Source organism: Pleurodeles waltl, chromosome 4_1 (assembly GCF_031143425.1).
Source record: "Pleurodeles waltl isolate 20211129_DDA chromosome 4_1, aPleWal1.hap1.20221129, whole genome shotgun sequence".
In the NCBI taxonomy this organism is placed as follows: Eukaryota; Metazoa; Chordata; class Amphibia; order Caudata; family Salamandridae; genus Pleurodeles; species Pleurodeles waltl.
In genome coordinates this window covers 572,548,024-572,570,657 of record NC_090442.1, presented here as the reverse complement: position 1 = coordinate 572,570,657, position 22,634 = coordinate 572,548,024, and the positions used below count along the sequence as shown (strand labels likewise).

General features: G+C 42.8%; 1 protein-coding gene across 2 annotated transcripts in view; it reads right to left on the bottom strand.

Annotated features, from left to right (window-relative positions):
- DOCK4 (dedicator of cytokinesis 4) overlaps positions 1-22,634 on the bottom strand; it is a 1,300,588-nt gene that overhangs the window by 959,902 nt on the left and 318,052 nt on the right. For both annotated transcript variants that reach the window (XM_069228963.1, XM_069228964.1), the window contains exon 4: positions 7,132-7,187. In XM_069228963.1, coding sequence (XP_069085064.1) covers positions 7,132-7,187 — 56 coding nt within the window. The remainder of the gene's footprint in view (positions 1-7,131; positions 7,188-22,634) is intronic.

Sequence of the window (22,634 nt, the reverse complement as noted above, 5' to 3'; positions counted from 1 at the left end):
GATGAGATTTGAGGTGCGGATAATTATATTTATACTGATTCTTTGATCCACGGAGTCCTTAAATTGGATCTTCCTCTAGAGATATAATGGACTCAACAACTACACTAAAAAGAAAAAACTTCTGACAGTACTTCTGAACCAATAGTTCTAATATTGCTCTATAGCAAGAAGCACACCTCAAGGAGAAAGAGACTAGAAAACTGAAAGATTGTGTGGGCAAAGTGTTCTAACAGCTGTACAGAGAAATTACGCCTTGGGAGGCAACAATCATTATGAACTCGCTATCTAAATGAGTATAAAAGGTCTAGTTATATGTTCAAGGTAGGCATATCTATTTGAATACATCTGCTATATCAATCATTAGTCATATGCTAGGTATCAGTCCCCATGAAAAACAAAAGACAAAAGGTTTAATGTATTTAAGATGACCAATCAGTGACCGAGCAAAGGGCCATTCCATAATTTTGCTCCCAGGAATGCAGCAGAGGTGCTGCACCGTCCAACACCTTGGAATCTAGGTGGCTGTAAAACAAACGTATTCATAGACCTCAAACATCTTGAAGGGATGTAGAAAGAAAATATATTCTGTAGAGCTGAAGGGCCAACTTTATGGACTACTCTGTGGATATGACAGCACTTTAAATTGAAAGTGTTTCCAAACCTGAAGTCAGTGAATATCCTTCAGTCTAAAAGAAACTAAACAGTGTTTAGGAATGTTAAGCAACACCCTAGCTGCTTTATTCTAAACAATCTGCAACCTCTCAGTCATGATTTTTAGCAATCCATAAGTATAAGTCATTGGAATGGTCCAACCTAGAGGTGACCCGTGCCTGAACCACCATTTTCCTGGTCAAAAGTGGTAACAAAGTAAGCACCTTGAGAAGGAATTTTAATAATCCAAAGCAGGTATTAGTAACTGCTTGAATAATAGAGGGAAATTGGAGTTTTGTGGTAGACCCCTTCTTGTACAAGCATGGTAGACCAGATGTAGGAGCAAATGGAAAGAAGGAAATTGTAAATCAGATGAATGAATGACAATGAGCTGACCGGCCTGTGGCAACTTGTCAATTCACAATTAGAAAACTCAACTTCATCTCTTGCATACAGGGACTACGTTCAGAACAGATTACTTTTGTCATCTAAGTTGTTGCTGGACTTGAATATGAAATGTGATATTCTGGGTAGAGGAATCTTGGCTCATGTACAATGTCTTGCCATCAGGAAGTGAGAAGCCTAGACAAAGTGATAGGTTCTTTATAAACAGCAACATATGTAATCCATAGGCCTTTATGTGTGGTGGGAAAAGCTTAGTTTAATGTTTTTTTAAAGACTTCCCTTTAAAAAAAAAAAAGAATAGGAAGATGCAAGTTGAAGAGAAAGTTAAGACACCCTTGCCAATTTCTCCACAAACCAACATGGAAAAAGTATCATTGACATCAAGGCTACATATGGCCATAAAACTAATTTCACCAAAAGGAGGATTACAACAGCGTAGAAACGGAGGAAACTAGGGTTTGCAGCTCAACGCCTTTGTTTAGGAGCAATCAACTACTAGTCTTGGATACAGTTTAATTTCCTGCTTATTCAGTCAAAGATTTAAAAATATAGATAACACTTACAGAATAAATCTCCTCAAGAGGCAAATGGTTAATTTGGAATATGTAAACAAATTCCTGGACATTGTTGAGCTGTAACTCCAACACTCCTTTTAAGGGTTCATATTCTGAATATATGAGTGCATCAATCAGACAGAATTCTATATCTCAAATGCAGCTGATAATCTGGCACCTGAGTGGCGGTATCCCTGCTAGCATTGCCTGGCGGAATGGTCCTGCATGTCTTTGAAAAGTCCGGGTACCCGTACTGCAGGGCTGGATTCATAGATTTCAGGCAGAGAACAATCCTGCAGGGTCAGGAGGGCGACTGTGGGGCATTAGTATGGGTCTGGAGACTTGGGGACGCAACCTCCATACAGGTGCAATACTCCTTGTAGGACTTAAACATACCAAATATAAAATATGAGCCTCCCAGTTTTATAATTATGTAACTTACTGAAGCAATTGTTGCAGTTAGAGACTGTTCACCAGACATGATGGCCCATACTTCGATCCCATCTACAGCAAATCGTTTAACCTCCATATATGGAGATATATGGAGATGCACGACCAAGATGCAAGATACAAAATATGATCCTTAGAAAAAAACAGATTATGAGTGGAATAGAATGAATGGACACACAAGATAAGACAATGGGCTATATGAGGAAGCAGCAACCAGGTAAAATAAAACAATAAGAAATGGGAGACAGACAATGCTATGTTTTAAAGAAGCAAATACTGAGACTTAGAAATATTATTAAAGAAGGAAAATGCTAATGTTTGACAAACTGCAGGAATCATACCTTCTCCATATCTCTATTACCAGTAGAGTATCTGTAACTGCAGCTGGTCACAATCTCCATCTCTTAAAGGCAAAGATAGCAGACGATCCCCCAATAATCATGGAACTAGGGGACAAAGTAGATTTCAAGACTTGCTTACTACACTCTATCCTGCAGTGAATGACACTGTAAATGCCACCTCAATATCCACAATTCTCAGGTCTTCGACCCAAGGATGATCAATGGGAGATGAATTTAAATGAGAGTATAAAGCAGGCTACAATACAATGGGCCTTCTTTAAGTGCTGCATTGTTGGCAATGCCCAGCCGCCAAGACTAATGTTCATAGGTCTTGTTGGTGTGGCATGATGGTAGAAATGCTCTGAGCAAGCAAGTAATATCATACTTGGTCTGTGTTCTTGCCCAACACTGAATACTTACTGGAATACCATATTAGAAAAATAGAGGGGCCTCCCGGGACAGATCTCTACATTGAACGGAAGGACACAACTCAGTACTCTCAAAACAAAAGGGATCTTCATGAACCTGCTAAATGCAAAACATGGTACATTCATGCGATTATGCTGTACCGGACACATGACTAGATGGGAGATTTTACGGGTGTGTGGAAGCATTCTTGGTGTCAAAAGAAGAATGAGGATATAAAGGGCACCATGAAAAAAAAACAGTTGAAAAAAGTGACATCCCTATTCTGAGCAGCCTAAATATTGAATGGACAGGATCATAACAAAGTAAGTTTTCAGAATCAGAAACACAAGTTACTGAATAAATTGAGCCATAACTGGTCTGGTTAATACTATTTATTGTGGCCTCTGAGCTTCATTCCCTAGGTTAACAATCTCATAACAATGGAGTTCGGAACTGCTGAAACTGGATGCCCTGTGCATGCCCCGCCAAATATGGCATGATAGCTATGGATAGTATACATACCTTTCAAGCTTGATGTTTATTTGAGAACAGTGAACTGTGTATGTGTATATATGCAAGGCAATATTTGCTACAATTAACTGCGTACTTAATCCATGCCTCATTAATCTCCAAAGATATTTAGAGTTTATGATTTCTGTTTCTATTTGTTTATTATTACTATTTTTTGTATAAAACGTTAAAACATGTCCTTTCAGCAAGGTCTAACAATCTGTGTTTATGTGTTCAGTGTGTATGCATTTTTGTTTGAAAGATTGAGGATAAAGTTTAAGATTAAAGAAAAGAGACTGACCTGGAGCCAAGAGGTCTTTGATTGTCTACTGGCCAGATCTGAGAAACTTCTTTGACATTCTACATTACCAGTGGTCTGTAGCAATGCCAGGACCATTCAAATATCACGCATTGTTGGTGAGTCCGGACTATCCCTTGAGCTACCTGCTATTGTGGTAATCGGCAATCCCCTCTTTCACTTTCAACTCAATCCCTTGAGTAAGCCCCACTGCTGTAACTCTAATTCTAGTCTCATTTGACTCATACCCTATTAGCTATATTTTGGCGATATCATGGTTTAAACATTTTTGTGGCCTCTAATCTTAAGTCACAGATCTTCAAGTGGCTGGTCAGAGCCTTGTGTGAGCTCCATGACCAGTGGGCTCCCCTAGCATGGAAAATGTTAACCGCAATCAGCTGTGAAATATAGACACCTACAGCTTTGTATAACTGGTTGCCTACACTTGGCCCTGTTGCCCCTTCTTTACTGGAACACTGCTTCAGAGACTAGCCTTAATGGTCATCCTATGACTGTGTTGAGTGCTTCTCATCATCAATCACCTGATCTTTGGAGGCCATGTTAACCACACACTGGTACTCCTGATTTGTAACCAGTTTCTTTTTACTATCATCTTGTTGGTTGGCACTCCCGCTTCTTCTCTTGCGGTGAGAGTGTATAATTTGTAAGATTTTGGTAATTTCTCATCTCTCTGGCTGGCCTTGCACCCCAGGCTACTGAGAATTTGACCAAAGGAGAAAACAGCACATAGAATATATTTGTACCACTCGGTCTGGCACCTTTAGTCATTGAGCAACATATACAATAATACAAGTATGAGACCCTGCGCATCATGGAGATTTCTAGAGCTTTTAATCTTTGGCCCCTAGTTTTATATTGCCAACAGACCCCAAAGGTATTTTGATTATACTGCCTTACAAAGTAGGCACTATAAAACTGGTTAGGGCTGTAGCTTAACACAAGAAGATGATGGTAACTGGTGATTTCTCTCGCCTTTCTTCACTCCTACAGTTCTACATTGTACAGTTATTATTAAATATCTAAACTATTTTAAAACTATAGCTCTTACACGACCTTGTCCTTTGCTACATATTATTTTTGTCATAGAGTATCTGAGCGTTCCAAACCCTCATTACCTGCTAGTTAATGACTGTTCAAGCACACTTGCTTGCCCACCTCGACATAGTTCCGCTTTGTCAGAACATGCATTAGACCTCATATTGGCAACCATGTCATGGTCCAAGCTATCCCTCCCCTTTTAAAATTCGTACTGGCAGATGAAGAGTAAGCCATTAGAAATCCCTACACTTTACAGACAAGTATTATTTGGCATTTTAAAATCTTAATAATAGAATCTCTAGCCTTTGTCCATTACTGAGATTATACTCATGGTAAAAAATTGTCGGCTATTCCGAACTTCCAAGAGAACTTCAAACAAGCAGAACAGATGGGACAGCAGGATAATGAAAGTATCTAACAGTTTTCCTTTCCATGTTTTATCTGTAAATGGATTAGATTGCATACTTAATCTGTCATCATTTAGGATATCAAAAACTTTGCTTATTAATCCATTCAGACAATAGAAACGTGGGCCTTGTTGTCCTCAGAGTTATCCAGCATCTCAGCCAGTGGGTAAGGATGTTTTCACCTAGCAGTGTGAACGAGGAAGGGCTCTCAAAAACTGGCACTGAGTGGGACGAAGAATTCTCTGGAGCAGCTAGAGACAGAACAGGCTGAGTTGATAGTGTGGATGTGAGAATACACGGTCTACAGGAGCCAGTGTATATGAGACACAACTTCACCCCCAAACGTAAAACCTTAGATGTATCAAGCACATTTGGTAACTGTATGTATGCCTGCCTCAGCAATGTCATGATGGGGGTGAGGGTCTTTTAGTCTCTAATCTAGAGAGGCAATGGGAAGTGGTAAGAGACCAACTTGTAGGGGGAACTGAAATTGAAAAGTTCCTAAGCAACAGAATCTGGTGTAACAGACAGCTAAGAGATATTTAAAGACTCCAGGCCCTCACCACTCGAGGGACCAGTATCAATGTTATACTCCGGATCTGTGATGAAGGACAAGCAGCCCTTGAAGAGAACCAAGTCTATAGATGTTTCAGAGTGTGGGTTACGCCACCTCAAGGGAAAATGCGCATCAATCAATTTGGGCACACATCAACGAGATTAGGTGAAAACTGTAAGAGGAACAGGCCCCAGGGCGAAAAGACCCAGCACCTCCTCTTTGCCTCTTTTGCCTTTTTGTGCTTCTGGGCAGTCATGTGTAACATTGTTGTAAAATCAGTCTGAAAATAGTTGTACGGATGAAGCATTTAAAATGGGCAAAGAAAGAAGAAAACTGTACCCTGGGGCTATGATGTGACCAGTTAGGTCAGGAAGCAACAACTACCAATTTCCGTTACCAATTTCTCTTATTTCTCTGATTTAGACTTGAGCCTGGTAAATTATATAGAAGGAATAACGATATCTAGGGTATGTACCAGGTCACCAGGTGCTTTGTAGAGGGGTTGGGTAAAAACTATGTTGGTTTCCCACAGGGCAAACACCCCAGAAGATAACCTAAGAAACTTTAAGGACGTTTTGATACTTTTTGAGGCATATGCCTGAAATCATAACTGTCTCTGGAATGATTAATTTATTGACTACGTGGACAGTCTGGAAAGCAAGCCTCTCCCCCATCAGCTTCTCCCGACTATGGTAATACAACAGGAATTAAAACCATTTTCGTTACAAGTGGCATCTCAGGACCCTTTTAGAATGTGTCTGCTATCCACTGGACTCATTGCTGATTAAGAGATTTGCAAAGTGAGAGCAGACACAACAGAAAGAAATATGTAGCATGAGCTGCTCAGATACCTCAGTGGGTTGTACGCTTGTAGCAATAATCTGTAAAATACAATTCACGGGTTCACATTCAGGAGATTTGTCTAAACCTCTCCTACTGTAGATAGTTAAATAAGAATCTCTTAATTGAATGATAATAACTAATTTTTCGAGTGATAAGCGAAAATGTAGGTTATAACATTAACTGTGTATATGGGCACAACAATCACATCAGTTAATGAGAAAAATGCAGTTTGCTTGTGCTCTGGAGATACAATTTGCTGGTGTCACTGGTCCAGTATTAGCCAAAAAGCGGAAAAGAATGAACTGTGTTGCAAATAAGTGGCATTTAATAGGCAGTCGTTGTGTCCAGCAGACATGTAAAATGCTGCAACCGGGCGTTCAGTCTCAATACAAAGTTGGTGCAGGATGAAAACAGAAGCGTACGAAACGAGGTCCGTTCATGACACATTAAATGGGGTTTAAAACAAACTTTTATTCACCACTACTTGCACAAAATATTTTAGCACTATGCTGAAACACTAACAATATGAATTGGAGATATTTGTTACACTACAAAGCCTTCCGTTCAACATAAAATATTGATAATGTCACTTAAACGGGCTGTAAACGTAATCCACCCCTTATGTAATGAAGCACCAATAATTACCTACCCATTGTTCTTAACTTGTGCATTCTTCAAGTGAACATAGCTTGATGGAAAGATGCCCTACGAGGAAGCAAAGTACAACTGTTAAGATTTGCAGTAAAACTTGCATAGTAACATTGCAGTTTCCATAGAATCAGCCACTTGTACGTCAGCTCTCTCAGTATACCGGCACCAGGCCCTGGTAAACACCAGCTGTACACAGACAAAGGCCACCAAGCCTCAGCATAATCACAGGTGACTCTTGGAACTCGTTGATAAGCAGGGTTTGTTGTCTGATGTTCTCACCTGCCCTGCCCCTGCTGGGAACACAGCAGCCACAGGATACATCTCACACAGAAACATTAACAAGTACAATGATGATGCGTGCAATTATTTATCGGTATTTGTTGATAGCAATGGCGTCAGGCCAGGGAGGAGTTCCAATGCCGAGGTGAACAACAAGACTGAAGATTTATGGCGAGGTTTAAAATGGGACTTGTTTATACTACGAAGATACGTGTTTGTCCACAAAAGTATATTTAATTTCTCCTCAAAACGGTTCCTTCTTTCAATCTCAAGCTGTTACCTTGTCTGTGTGTGTCACACAAAGAAGGCTTTTGTGCAGGCAGAAATGACCATCACTGTCCATGAACATCGAAAACCTAAGGGTTATGTGCTCTCACCATCCTAATTCACTATTCTCATGCTATAGCTCGGCATAGGTGCCCATATCTACACCTATGTTGCCCAACATTGCATTCATTTTCAAGGCATAATGTACCCCTGCCATACATTTTAAGGTTCTTGCAAGACACTGAGGAGATCTGTGACCATATAGAGGTACAAGGCTGAAGGCCCTTATAAGGTCATGGATCTCTAAAGTGGCTTGTAATATCCCTTTAATGGACAGCATTGTGTATTTTATTCCTCATAAATACATGGTCCCACTCATACACGGTCCCACTCATTCTCCACACAAACTGATGAATCCTAGGTTTCTTGCTCCTTGTTGTAGACATGAAGAATAACAGCAGAATTCGTGTGATGAAATTTAACACACCAAAACGCATTCAGTAACTTGTTACAACAAGCAATGGCAAAGCCAATGGCTCTCAGCAATGCCCGAGCTATTGGCCTTGTCAATGTGAATGTCTTTTGATTATGTTGTCAGGCAGCTGACCTGCTGTTCAGCACGGCTTAAAGTTACTAAAAGCCAAGAATCACAGGATGTTGATCCGACGCAGGGCTGAGCTACTTGGCCCTATGGCTGTCAAGTTGCTCTGACAGCCCTTTGTCAATGTAATGGCCATGAATACAGGAGGATGCATAGGGGGGCATCTCCCTAAAAAAAGGGTCTAGGTGATGATCGCCCACCAGCTGCATTCACCAAAACGTAAAGATGAAAAATAACAAATATCATATATGCATCTTATGCTGCTTTTTATGACTGTTTTTCACGCTGCGTCCAGTTTCTCGCATGCATCCAGTGATGACACTACACTGCCCCCTTTATTGACTCCTGCTGCTTTTGCATTGTTGCCCGGGATCCTGGGTGTTGTACTTTTTTAAGGGGCTCGGCAGCCCAGGGGCCTGCTGCATGGACTACCCCTCCCAAGCTGCACTGCGCATGTCTCAGCCCAACGTGTTTAATGTTGTCTTCTGAAGGTTGCATTGCTCAAACGGAACCACGACGCTGTCGGAAAAAAAGCACAGACAAGGCTTGAAAGTGAGCGGCAAGCAGGGAGTGGGGTGGGGCAAGGAATAGGCACCATCAGAGAGCATGATTTACAGCCCTGTTTACCGAGAAGGCGCTCAGAGTGATTTAAAACACAAGCGCTCTTAAGGAGGGCTCGTTAACAAAGAAAAAAGAAGTCCCTAAATGGGTCATTAAAGAAGAGCAGAGGATGAATAGTAGTAATTGGTCCCTTCTCTTGGGGTGGGCTAAACATAGGAAGAGTCATGACACATGCATGCCATGGACAAATAGGAACAGGAATACAAGAGTTGCGTTGTTGCCAGCAAATGGGAAGCCTATGGGCAGGCTGAAGCCTACAAAGTATACACATGTCTCTTTCGAGACAGCGCATGCACAATCTAGCCGATACTTATAAAGGTGGCTCACAGTAACTTCAGTCCATGAGCGCAACCCCTGCATGAGAATAAAGGGGGGCCCATGGACCCCGCAGACATCCCACTGAAGGCCTGTGCAGTTGCTCACTGCACCTGCCTGCTGGGGAGCTGTGTTACCTCTTTAAAGTGCAGGTGAGTACCACCTGCAACAGCCCCTCTCTATTTCACTTACGTGCTATCCTTGGGGCAACACAGGTTTGTGTAAGTTCTAGGGGCAGCACACTACTTGTAATAGGGTGCCCTACCCTTATTTGCGCTTGGAGCACCTGTTTAAAGGTGTGCAATGGTGCAAAGAGAAACAGTGCACCTGTTAAGTAATACGTGCCCAGTTAGGCATTCACGTTTACACAATTAATGTTGATGAGATACATTTCTCTTATATTGCACTGAGTGGGAAGTTATTTGCATGCTTAGTAGTTAAAAGAGAGACCCTTGAAGATGGTCAGCCAGTATCCATGCTTTTGAGTCAGCTCACACACTCCAAAATAATCCTATTACTTTTTTCATTATTATATTGTCGTTGTCAATGTGTTTTAAATGACTTTTTAAAAACTCATTGAGGGTAACATTAATTTCCTAACCTACTACCTTGTTTTGAACAATCACCATTAAAGCAAATATAAGGTATAAGACTGAGGTCAGGATACAGGTTCCTGTCTCTTATGGAAACAGGTTTAATTATTTAATATATTTAACAATTTGATCATTGCTTGATCCACTGCCTTTGTTTAAAAAAAAATGTTTCTTCTCTCTCCACTCATAGATGCATTTAATGCACTCCTGAGTACTGGTGCATGCACGTATTGGGATATTTTTACTATATCTTGCATTGTAGTACAGTTTTCAGCAAAAAGCACACATGAAAGTATATCAAAGTGGGTACAACTTTCTATACATTCATGCTATCAATGCTCTGCTCCCGCTACTACTGACATCGCAATAACATGTCTTTCTTAAGTACCGAAATGCACCTGGAGAATCAAGCACAGTAAATTCTGATATGTGAAGAATGTCATGCACAAAGCAATAAATGCGCATGTAATGCATAATTTTCTTGGGAAATCTCGGACTAGTAACCATTTACTGTACCCAGTAAACACCTGACCCCAGAGAAACGGTATTTACTGGCTGCTGTCACTACATCAGCCCACTCTGGGACACTGGTTATCGAGGCTCAGCCCTTTAGGACTATGTATGTCATAACCATTTAAAACAATCTAGCTCAAGTCTATAGCAGAAGAAATAATCAATAAAAAAAGAATTAGTGTTATGCCTATGAAGTTGGGACAATAAATAATCCGGAATTTCCGTATTGAGTCAATAATGTTTCAAAATATAATAATACTCAGGTTGTAACTCGAACAAAATCACATCATCTGGCTTGAAGTCAACTATTGTAATATTTTTGCACATGGAACAAATAAGGCAAAACAATTATTTTGCGTTTAGCTGGTGAAGTGTTTGAATTTGCACATGCTTACTTTAACATTATGTTTGTGCAACAAGAGAGACAGAATTCACACTATACACAAACCGTTGGCGACACTTTCTCTAATTTGCATAATAATGAAAATCTCAAATCAAGCAATGTAGGGATACAAAGTTGCATGTGCCTGTTTAAGAATGAGCAGCGTTGAGTGAAGAGCAGGCTAGATCCACCAAAGATGGAAAACTAAACCCCAAACAGACGGTGGCATGGTTCAGGAAACTACTTTTGAACCCACTGTTCTAGGTTACGCAAAGACTGAGACTGCTTCTCCATAGTAAACCAAGAGATTTCTCAGTGGGGTGCTCTAATGAAATGGTACAGGCAAGGGGACGAGGGTGGACAGCAAAGTGTTCAACAGCGATTATCATGAAAAAGATTTGGAGACCAGCTGTAAATTAAGCTTTGTGTACCTGTTTTTTTGTTTTTGTATCCTGGGAATATCAGCGAGTGCAAACCTCAATTCTTGTTTAACAACGGATCAGCTTTAAGCATAAGTTAAATAAGAAATACAAAGAAATACGTAACCAATGAAAAACCAAACAGTAGACTATGAAACAAGCATTTAGATATTGTCAGTAAAGCTATGTTATTTAGAATCAAACTGAAAGATTTCAATGCCAAGATTAAAATACATCCTTGCGAGAGCCCAGGATGAAGACTGGATGCACTAATCAATTGCAGTACATAGGGTCCGCAGACCATGTAACATCCTCTGCGCTACACAAAGATCATGCAAAGCAGCACTGTCTGGGAGTGTGAGCACCAGTACAAGCTCTCAATTTCTCTTGCTTTTCTGAATCGAGCAAAACTACTGTATGCAAATACTGAATTCCTTCATCTACTCCTGTTTTTACCTTGAGGACTGCACTCAGAGTTGCCTCACGCACCGCCTCCAAGAAAGGGATGAGAACTCTTTTAAAACACTCTTCTAAATCATGAGCTCAACCCCAAGCTGCCTGTCTATCAGAACAATGATAGATTAAGAGGGTTTCAAACACACTCTTCTTCTCCATTACATATGAAGGTAGAAATGCGGTTTAAGAAGATATATAAACTGGCCTGATATTGTAAGGGCAATGCTGCTCTGTGATTTTATTCTTTTTTACTTGTATTCATTAGGTTTATACATTTGTCTAAAGAGTTTTTTAGAATGACAGGGTCCATGGTATAAGAAATCTCAAGTAAATAGATACATCTATTAAGTGCTTTCCTCAGCATCATTACGAAGCATTGTCAACAGCAAGGGTGCTTTTCAGATGTGAACTAAAGAACATTGATGTACAAAGTGCTTCCAGCTGTCTCACCAGATTACCAGTCAGCATTACATTCACTGTGAGTATGCTCACCAGGAAGATACACACTGATGAATTGGTCACACATTTCCAAATCACTGATACACTGGCTTTAAAGAATCATGACAAAAGAGCTTTTGGTTGCTGAAAATGTCAATCCTACCAGTCTTTCCTCCAAAGTTAGCCTGCCTTGCGGCGTCACATCCATCTCCATAAATAGCTAATATAGTCAGTGTTAGAAATTGGGACTGTATCTGGCAGTGGTATGTACTCTGTCCAAATAGAGACCACAATCCTAGTCAAGGTAAGTCAGTTACACTCCCTAAATTAACCTGTGCTCACCCCCTGGAAGCTTGGCACAGAGCAGGCAGTCTTACCTTAGAAGGTAATGTGTAAATTATCTGGGCAACACTTAATTACAGTAACACAGTGAAAGACACCATGAAAAGGACAGTTTAGAAAAATAGAGAATATTTATCTGAGTAAAATAAGACCAAAACAGCAAAAATCCAATTAACTAATCAAAAGTTATGCAGCTGAAAATAAATTAGATTAGCAATCAGAATGAGTCTAAGCGCCAAGAATTCATTGAATAATTCGAAGGTGCTTACTGTCTAACTCCACATGATGACAGAGGAGAGTTTTTAATCCAATGGTGTCCCAATTAGTAGTAGCAAACGTAAAGCATTTACCAACGATAAAGGATTTCTGAAAGGCAAGCCCACGAACGAGTGAAAGTGATGGGCGTGAGGTGGGTGTGGTTTAAAGCCCGCATAAATATCAACACATCGGAAAAGCAGTGCTTGCAAGCTGCTATGCTCGACCTAAAAAGGACCACTATCCCTATAAATTACATTTAAACAATAGGAACAAAATGAGGCACTGCAATCCATGCTAGCTCCACAGATCATCATACCACCTTAAAATAAGGAATCCATAAGAGGCTCTGTTTTCTTTGTACAAGTTGCCAGGCTATGGAAGCCATTTCTCTCAAAGATTCAAAGAAGCATCAAGGAGAATTTATAGTTCTGAAGAGGTGTGAAACATCGTTGTTCCCAAGTTACCTGAACCAACCACTGACCTCTGAACGTCAATCTAAAGCTATGTAACAGTATGGACCAATACACCATACAAAGAAGGCAGGCACAGATCTTCAACCAAACTGGGGAGCTCCAACTACCATAACCCTCACAATGACCTTGAAATATGGATGGAATATACCTATTCCTCTCCAATCAACACTAGACATACCTGCTGCCGCTCTACACCTGAAGATTCGTAGCTCCCTAATGACACATGGGACTCCAGTCAGAACCCACAACCCCCCTAAGACTTAACAGACTAAGTAAACTAGGTTTCTACCCTATCTTCTACCTCAGGATCGAGGAAAGATAATGCATGCTTTATGACTCATCCCAATATCAACTGAATATAATTCCCTGTAAATGATTAATTGTGTATACCTTTGATTTATCACACAACTAATATGGCACGAGAAACAGTAATGTTTTATTTTTTTAAACCAGGAATAGAAAATGCTCTGCATTACAGAAGAATGGCCACAAAAAAGCATAAAGATATTGGATGGAAAGGTCTCACTCACTCTTCTGTGGCATGCTTCATCATCGGTCAGTGTGACCCAAAATGTTAAGCTGATACTAACATGGGGGTCTCAACCTCAGGGGAGGTGGATCAGAATGGGAAATATTACTTACTCAGTAAGCATCTGTTCATGGCATGTAGTGCTCTAGATTCACATGCAATGCATAATCCTGTCAGCTGGTTTTGGGCTTGGATGTGTGCATAGTGTTTTTCTCTGAAGAAATTATTTTGAGTCACGAGGTATTGAGACTCCTCTTGTTGGTAATGCGCATGACCATCAACTCCATTTTTGGATTGTTTTCCCAGACAGCTGATGAGGATGTATTGTAGAGCGAAGTGATGCATAGGAGATGTGCATGCAAAGAAAGAAGGCTACTGCAATAACCACAGGCTTCCGGGGAGGAGGGTGGGAAGATGTGATTCTACAACACTACATTGCCACAAACAGATGCCTACTAGGTAAGTAACATTTTCTGTTTGAGGCATATGTAGCCGTAGATAGCGGTGGCTAACCTATGGGAAGTGCAGTTGTTTGAAAAAGTGTACGAAGAACTGCCTGGCCAACATTCGCTTATTAGCGGGCCAGAATAGCTACACAATAATGTTTGGTACAAACATGTGGTGTAGAGCATATAGTTGCTTTACAAACATCAGGTATAAAAATGTTCCCAAGGAAGGTCATAGAGGCTCCTTTTTCTGAGTAGAGTGGGCTCAAGGAGGGATAATTTGGGGTTTTGTACAGCATGTTTGGATGCATTTAACAATCCATCTAGCAATGTCTGCTTTTTAAAGGGCTTTTTCTTTATGGGGTTTGACAAAAGCAACAAAGCTGTTGTGTCTTCCTAAAAGGTTTAGTTCTATCAATATGATAGATGAGGGCTTGGTTAACATCTAAGGTATGGAGAGCCCGCTCCACAACTGAGTCAAGTTTTGGGAAAAACACAAGAATTTCAAACAATTGATGTGGGGGGGCTGTGGGATCACCTTTGGGAGAAATTTAGGGTTGGTGCGAAGTACAACCCTATCATGTATTTGGAATTAAGGCTCTTCCAGGTTTAGTTCCTGAAGTTCACTGACACGCCTAAGTAAAGTCAGGGTGATCAGAAAAGATACTTTCCAAGAAATAAACTGGAGGGGGTAGGAATGTAGGGGTTTGAATGAAGGACCCTTAAAGAGTCCATTTAATATATTGAATTTTTTTTAAGATTCCTTGTTAGGGCTGGTGGGACCTGAGGAAGATTTACCCTTTTAAGATCCTCCACGAAGGCCTTAATGATAGCAGTTATGAAGAGTAAAACGCATTGCCTGTTCAGAAGATAAGAAGCTACATCTGCTAGATGTAACCTTATGGATGTAAAAACTAAAACACAAGTTTGTACATGAAGCAGGTATTTACTTATTTATTTATTTTGACATTTATAAGGCGCACTGTCACCTAAAAGGTGTCCTGGCCCTAGAGCAGTCAACCTGGAGTCAAACAGCTGCCAGAAGGGGAGAGAAACAGTGGAAATTTTTGAGGTAAGAGCCAAGTTTTCAACGAATTCCTGAACCACAGAAGATCAGTTGAAAGCCTAAGAGAGGTTGGAAGTTGATTCAAGAGCTGGGAGGCCACCACTGAGAAAGAGCATCCTCCCTGTGTAGTCTTCTTGGAATTGGGAATGCAAACAAAATTAGCTGACGAGGAGTGGAGGTGTCTCCCCGGAGCATATTTTTGGAAGGCATTATGGAAGTGGACTGGGCCACAGCCCTGAAGAACCTTAAAGACAATCCAGAGGGCCTTGAAGGCAATTCTTTGTCTGATTGGAAGCCAATAAAGTTCCTTCAGTGCAGCCAATGCAGATGACCTACGATGCTTATCAAAAGCCAGTTTGGCTGCAGTGACCTGGACTCTGAGTAGCTTTTGCAGCAAAAAGTCTGGTGCTCCTAAAAGGAGAACATTGCAGTAATTAAGCCTACTCAATATCAAGCTGCGTACGACAAGGGTTTTGGCAGATGATAGTAGCAGAGAGAGAAGTTTCTGCAAACCTTGTAAAAGCGAAAAGCAGAGCTCAGCTGTTTTAACGACGTGAATTTCCAAGGATAACTTGCTATCGAAAGTGACCCCCAAATTATGGACCAAGTCCAAGGCGGGGGGGGGTGGTTCTTCCTGGGTAGGTAAAGGTCAAAAATTGGCAGGAAGACTTGCAGGGATTTTGTTAGCATGGCATCACAAGAGTTCTGTTTTGTCTCCATTAAATTTCAATGAGTTGGCATTTAGCCAAATAGTGATGACCTTCATGCAGTTGTGAAAGGTTGTAATCTCTATCTAGTGGTCAATGTCCAGTGCCAGAAATAACTGGGTGTCATCAACGTAATTAACTAGATGGATGCTGTAAGTTTTAATAAGGGTCACCAGAGGCTTCATATAAAGGTTAAACAGAACGGGGCTTAAGACCGACGCCTGCGGGACACCATACTTGAAATCCTTAAAAGCTGAGCGGTAAGGCGGTAGAGCCATAGCCTTGTGATGCGCCGACAAACAGGAATACATCCAGCTCAGGGCATTGCCCCTTATCCCATCATAGCAAGTTTTTCCAGGGGGATACTGTGATTTACTGTGTCAAAGGCAGCATATAAATCTAACAAAATCAGAATTGCTGATCTGCCACAAACAACTAGCATCCAAAGCTCGTCCATGGCCGTGAGAAGGGCTGCTTCCAGTCCGCGCCCAGGTCTAAAGCCAAACTGTTCTTTTTCCAACTGAGAATGCAGTTCTAGCTTGTGGGAGAGGCTTATGCTGACATGGCGTTCCAGTAGCGTAATCAGAAAAGCCAACAGAAAAATTGGCCTATAGTTGCCAGTGTTGGCCCGATCTGGAAAGATTTTTTCAAGACAAGGGAGACAATAGCTTTTTTTTTTTACAGGTTTGTGGAACTGTACTCGTATCTAAAGACTGACTGCAAATTGTCACAGCAACGGGAAGGATTCCTCGGCCAGATCTTTCCAAATCCTATTAGGGAAGGGATCAAGTGGGGAGCCTGAGGAAATCATCAACTGAAACAGTTTCAAACTTCTCCGGATTGCATCTGGGTCTATCCAAAGGATTAGGTGAGTGAAATACATTGAAAGACACAAGGGGGAGGGGTTCCAAGAATGAACTGCCATTAAAAATTCCAGGTACGGGAGGCAAGTCAGACAAGAGTAAGAACCTGTCGATGTCTTCCAGGATCTTATTTATTTTTTCCTCAAAAAATAAAGCAAGGGTGTCACATACTTCCTGGGACAGGGTAATTTACCTTTTCAGGCAATCTGAATTAGACAACTCTGTATAATATCAAAGACCTTTTTTGTATCGTTCGGTGAAGTGAAAATGGCTGTGGCATAGAAGTTTGCTTCTGCAGCTTTGCTCTCTTTCTTATCTTTATGTAAGGAGGACTTTAGCCGTGTCTTATCCCCTGGTTCTGAGATCTGTGCCATTTTCTCTCTGCTTGTTTACAAGCTACCTTTAATTGCTTTAAGGAGGTGTTGTACCAAAGGGCGGAGGGACGAGTGCGCTTCCTTCTCGATTGCAGTGGGATTTCAGCATTGAGAAGCTTTTCCTCCATTATTGTGTAATTTTCATCTACTGATCTATCTTGGGAAAAGGAGGTAGACAGGATGCCTAGCCCCTGTCGGAAGGACCTGCATAGTTTATGCCATGAGCTGTTTGTTATTGGGACAGTTTCCGCCTTCTGGGAGGGCAAGATTTAGCTTGCGTAGAGATAAAACTTGATCATGGCATGGTCAGACAAACAAAGCGGAAAGATGTCTAAGATATAGACTAACTTCTCAGGGGGCAAAGGTATGATCTAGAGTATGGCCACTGAGTGGGGCCAGAGACCATCTGGTGCAGACCTAGGATATTGTAGGAACTGCAGAAATCTTTATAAGCAGGAGAGGGGGGGGGGGGAGTACCTTCTCTGCCCACAAATTAAAATCCCCTAGAATAAAGAAATTAGAGTGGGACAAAGCCACATTGGTAATCATCTCAAATAGAGGGTGTAAAGTGGGGAGTTGTGGGACCAGGAGGACAGTAGCACAATAAACACACCTCTCCCAGACCTGAGAGAGAAACCCATAATGTCAGGACCAGGAAATTAGTCAAGGGTTTGGGGCACCACATTCCAGCAGTTCTTAAAAATAAGAGGGTTTGTGTTTGCACAGTCTTCAGCGTGCCATTGGCACGCCCACTGCACAGTCACATCTGCATCCTGTTTAAATAGTCTTCCTCTCCCCAGGGAGAAAGACTAGAGTGGCAACCAGGAAATGGCATTGTAACAGTAGACCCGTTCTGACAGACAGGGACTAAGTGTAAAAATGTAAAATCACAACAAAACACAATATCACACAGTTAAAATAGATAAAAATATCAGACGCGAAAGAGATGACCTGGATATGCTAATTGTCAGAAAAAAAGCAAATAGAAAAGCCCAGACAATTTCCTGTACCCTGACTGCTAGTGGGAGATCAACAATAGTAAACAAATCTTTTCCACTTGGCATCGTGAGAGGCATAAGTAATAGGTCTGCATGCCTCTTTAAGAATGTCCATGCATTTGGGTGGTAGATTAAGGTACCAACACTGTAGGACTTCAGGTACCCGGTCTCAAGGTTGAGAGAAGGTCCGGCATGCCGGGGGGGGGGGGGGTCTCTCGTATGGGACTGCTGAGAGTTCTAAGAGGGTAGTGAGACGTGATTGGCATGTCCATATGGGAAATGGATGAGGGTAAGCGATGCTTGCCGAAGTCTCTGAACCACAAACAGAAGTAGTGGGAGAGGAGGGAAAGCGTAAGCAAATGTCCCTGACCAACTCATCCACAGTGCATTGTCCGTGGACTGTGGGTCCTGGAACCTGGAGTTTGGGCATTTGGCATTTTCTGCTGTGGCAAAGAGGTCTATCTGTGGTATTCCCCAAAGCTGGTAGTACCTGAAGAGGACTTATGGGTGGAGTTACCACTCATTGACTTGTTGCCACATCTCATCTGAAGGGGTTGGAGATGGGATTTTCAGGTGTTGATAGTAAAACTGGTGAAATATTGGTAAAGTACGTCCATGCTGGCTAGAGTATGTTTGTGACATTTTTGAAGAGTATCACTTTTGATGAGCCAGTCGTCCAGATAAGGGAAGATATGGATGCCATTGGTGCGGAGGTGAGCAGTTACCACTATAAGGCACTTGGTGAAAACTCTGGGTGCGGTGGAAACACTAAAAAGAAACACCTTGAATTGGTAATGCCATACCCTGAATACAAATCTGAGGTATCTGCAATGTCCTGGATAGATTGGAATGGCATCTTTGAGTTGGAGTGCGGCCATTAAGTTCCCCTCTTGCAGTAGGGGAATAACATCTTAAAGAATGACCACATGAAGCTGCTCTGAGAAAATGTATACATTTAAGGGCCTGAGGTCTAAAACTGGTCTGTGGGACCCATCCTTTTTGGGGATTAGGAAGTATAGCGTAGCATAGCTGTAGATGGTAAGGGACAGGTTCTATGACTCCTTTTTGAAAAGGCACCTGTATCTCTTCTCTGAGTAGGTTTTGGTGTTGTGGGGAGAGTTTGTGATTGCGCGGTGGATTGCTGGGAGGCGTGGAAGTGAGCTTCAGACAATCACCATGTTAGACAATATCCAACACCCACTGGTCTGAAGTGACGTACCGCTAAGCGGGAAAGAAACCCTGCAGATGATCCCCATCTAGTAGTATATGGTTGGGGGAAGGAGAGGTACGTCAGGGCCTAGTTGTGGTGGCACCCCTTTTGAGGGGAGCTAACTACCTTTTGAGTTGTTGCCTCTGTATAAACCTCAAATGTAGCCTCTGGGAGAGGTGTGCTGGCTCATGGCCATTGGCATGATGTGGAGGTTTCAGGGTAGGTGGTCTTGAAACCTCCACAGTAGGATGTGCAGTCGCGAAGGGTAGATAATTTGCAGACAGCACAGCTACCTTCTTACCTGCATTATCAATTTGCGTACTCTCTTTATCTGGTGGAGGGGCCTCACCAGTGATCTGAGAGCTGGCCCTTTCAAAGACATTAGCAACTACTAGGGCGCCAGGTGGAAGATGACCCCGGTCGTAGAGAGAGTCAGTTGGGAAAGCCTTAAATTATTTGCCCACCCTTGGTGTAATGACTCTGGTTTTACTGGGTTGTGGAAGATGTTTGAGATGTGACAGAGCATGAATAAGCATGGGGAGATACTGAGCGGAGTGGTGGGTGGAGGAAATGGTCTAAAAAAGGAAATCCTCCTCTAATGGCTCAGTATGTAGATCTACCTTGTGAAACGAGGCAATCCTACTAATAAGGTCATGGTAGCAAGTGTTAACGTCAGGAGAGGAGGGTCATGCAGGGTACAGGTTGGGATCTGTATCCACTGGCGGGTCAGTGTCATAAGTGTCCCATGGATCACCTTGAGGTGGGATGTCAAAATTATCTCCTTGCCTCTGTCCCCCTAGGTCTGAATAAGGTGAAGCTTGAGGTGTGTATGGTATAGGGTCATCTGAGAAGTGGTGGGACAGGTTAAATGCTGTGGAGCAGGTAGGGAGAGGAAAGATAAGTGACAGGCAAAGGTCCTGTAGTCTTGTCCATTCTTTTGTGCTGCTTTGGGGGAGAAGGCATGTCCAAGGCTTCTTCAAAGGACAGCTGCCATTTGGATCGTTGAGCAGCAGATCCAGGAGGGAGGGTCAGTATCCAGCCAGTCTGTGGATGGATCATAAGATTCTTCTGGCGGAAGACTATCACTTCTTGTCGCTTGTTGTAGGAACTTGGCTCTGTATGTACTATTTCAAAGTAAGAAATAGCATGCACAGAGTCCAAAGGTTCCCCTTGGAGGTAAGATAGTGGCAAAAAGAGATAATTCTAATGCTCTATTTTGTGGTAGTGTGGTCGAGCAGTAGGCTTATCAGAGGGTAGTGTTAAGCATTTGTTGTACACACACAGGCAATAAATGAGGAACACACACTCAAAGACAATTCCAGGCCAATAGGTTTTTGTATAGAAAAATATATTTTCTTAGTTTATTTTAAGAACCACAGGTTCAAGATTTATAAGTAATACTTCAAATGAAAGGTATTTCACCTTGGAACTTTAGGAACTTTGCATTAGAAAAATAGCATATACGGTTTTCACACAAATGGCAATAAGCTATTTTAAAACTAGACAGTGCAATTTTCAACAGTTCCTGGGGGAGGTAAGTGTTTGTTAGTTTTGCAGGTAAGTAAACCACGTACAGGGTTCAAAGTTGGGTCCAAGGTAGCCCACCGTTGGGGGTCCAGAGCAACCCCAAAGTTACCACACCAGCAGCTCAGGGCCGGTCAGGTGAAGAGGTCAGAGTGGTGCCCAAAACGCATAGGCTTCAATGGAGAAGGGGGTGCCCCGGTTCCAATCTGCCAGCAGGTAAGTACCTGCGACTTCGGAGGGCAGACTAGGGGGTTTTTGTAGGGCACCGGGGGGACACAAGTCAGCACAAAAAGTACACCCTCAGCGGCACGGGGGCGGCCGGATGCAGAGTGCAAACAGGTGTCGGGTTTGCAATGGAGTTAAATGGGAGACCCAGGGGTCTCTTCAGCGAAGCAGGCAGGCAAGGGGGGGCTCCTCGGGGTAGCCACCACCAGGGCAAGGGAGAGGGCCACCTGGGGGTCGCTTCTGCACTGGAGGTCGGATCCTTCAGGTCCTGGGGGCCGCGGGTGCAGTGTCTTTACCAGGCGTCGGGTTCTTAGAAGCAGGCAGTCGCGGTCAGGGGGAGCCTCTGGATTCTCTCTGAAGGCATCGCTGGGGGGGCCAAAAGTGGGGCCGTGGCCGGAGGGGGCGGGCATCTCCACTAGCTGGAGTGCCCTGGGGTGCTGTAACAAAGGGGGTGAGCCTTTGAGGCTCACCGCCAGGTGTTACAGTTCCTGCAGGGGGAGGTGAGAAGCACCTCCACCCAGTACAGGCTTTGTTACTAGTCACAGAGTGACAAAGGCACTCTCCCCATGTGGCCAGCAACATGTCTGGTGTGTGGCAGGCTGGTGAAACTAGTCAGCCCACACTGGAAGTTGGGTATGTTTTCAGGGGGCATCTCTAAGATGCCCTCTGGTGTGTATTTCACAATAAAATGTACACTGGCATCAGTGTGCATTTATTGTGCTGAGAAGTTTGATACCAAACTTCCCAGTTTTCAGTGTAGCCATTATGGTGCTGTGGAGTTCGTGTATGACAGACTCCCAGACCATATACTCTTATGGCTACCCTGCACTTACAATGTCTAAGGTTTTGCTTAGACACTGTAGGGGCATAGTGCTCATGCACCTATGCCCTCACCTATGGTATAGTGCACCCTGCCTTAGGGCTGTAAGGACTGCTAGAGGGGTGACTTATCTATGCCATAGGCAGTGTGAGGTTGGCATGGCACCCTGAGGGGAGTGCCATGTCGACTTAGTCGTTTTCTCCCCACCAGCACACACAAGCTGGCAAGCAGTGTGTCTGTGCTGAGTGAGGGGTTCTCCAGGGTGGCATAAGATATGCTGCAGCCCTTAGAGACCTTCCCTGGCATCAGGGCCCTAGGTACCAGGGGTACCAGTTACAAGGGACTTACCTGGATGCCAGGGTGTGCCAATTGTGGAAACAAAGGTACAGGTTAGGGAAAGAACACTGGTGCTGGGGCTTGGTTAGCAGGCCTCAGCACACACTTTCAAATCATAACTTGGCATCAGCAAAGGCAAAAAGTCAGGGGGTAACCATGCCAAGGAGGCATTTCCTTACACTTGTGAAGAATTGGTTGGAAAGTTCCCAATCTGTGGCCAGACTTACTGGTCAGCACCGATGGTCTCGGCTCTGACACCGATTACTGCTTTGACATTGAAGTTGCCGACTCCGAGGAAGGAGCATTCGGTGCTGAAGTAGTCGGTCTCGGTAATTTCTACAGAGCTGAGCTAGGGCTGGCCATTACTTCTGAAGAGGTTGGTCAGTGATGACCATGGCCCGAAGGCAGTGGTGGCCTGGCAGTCTGTCTCTAGTGATCCAGTTTGC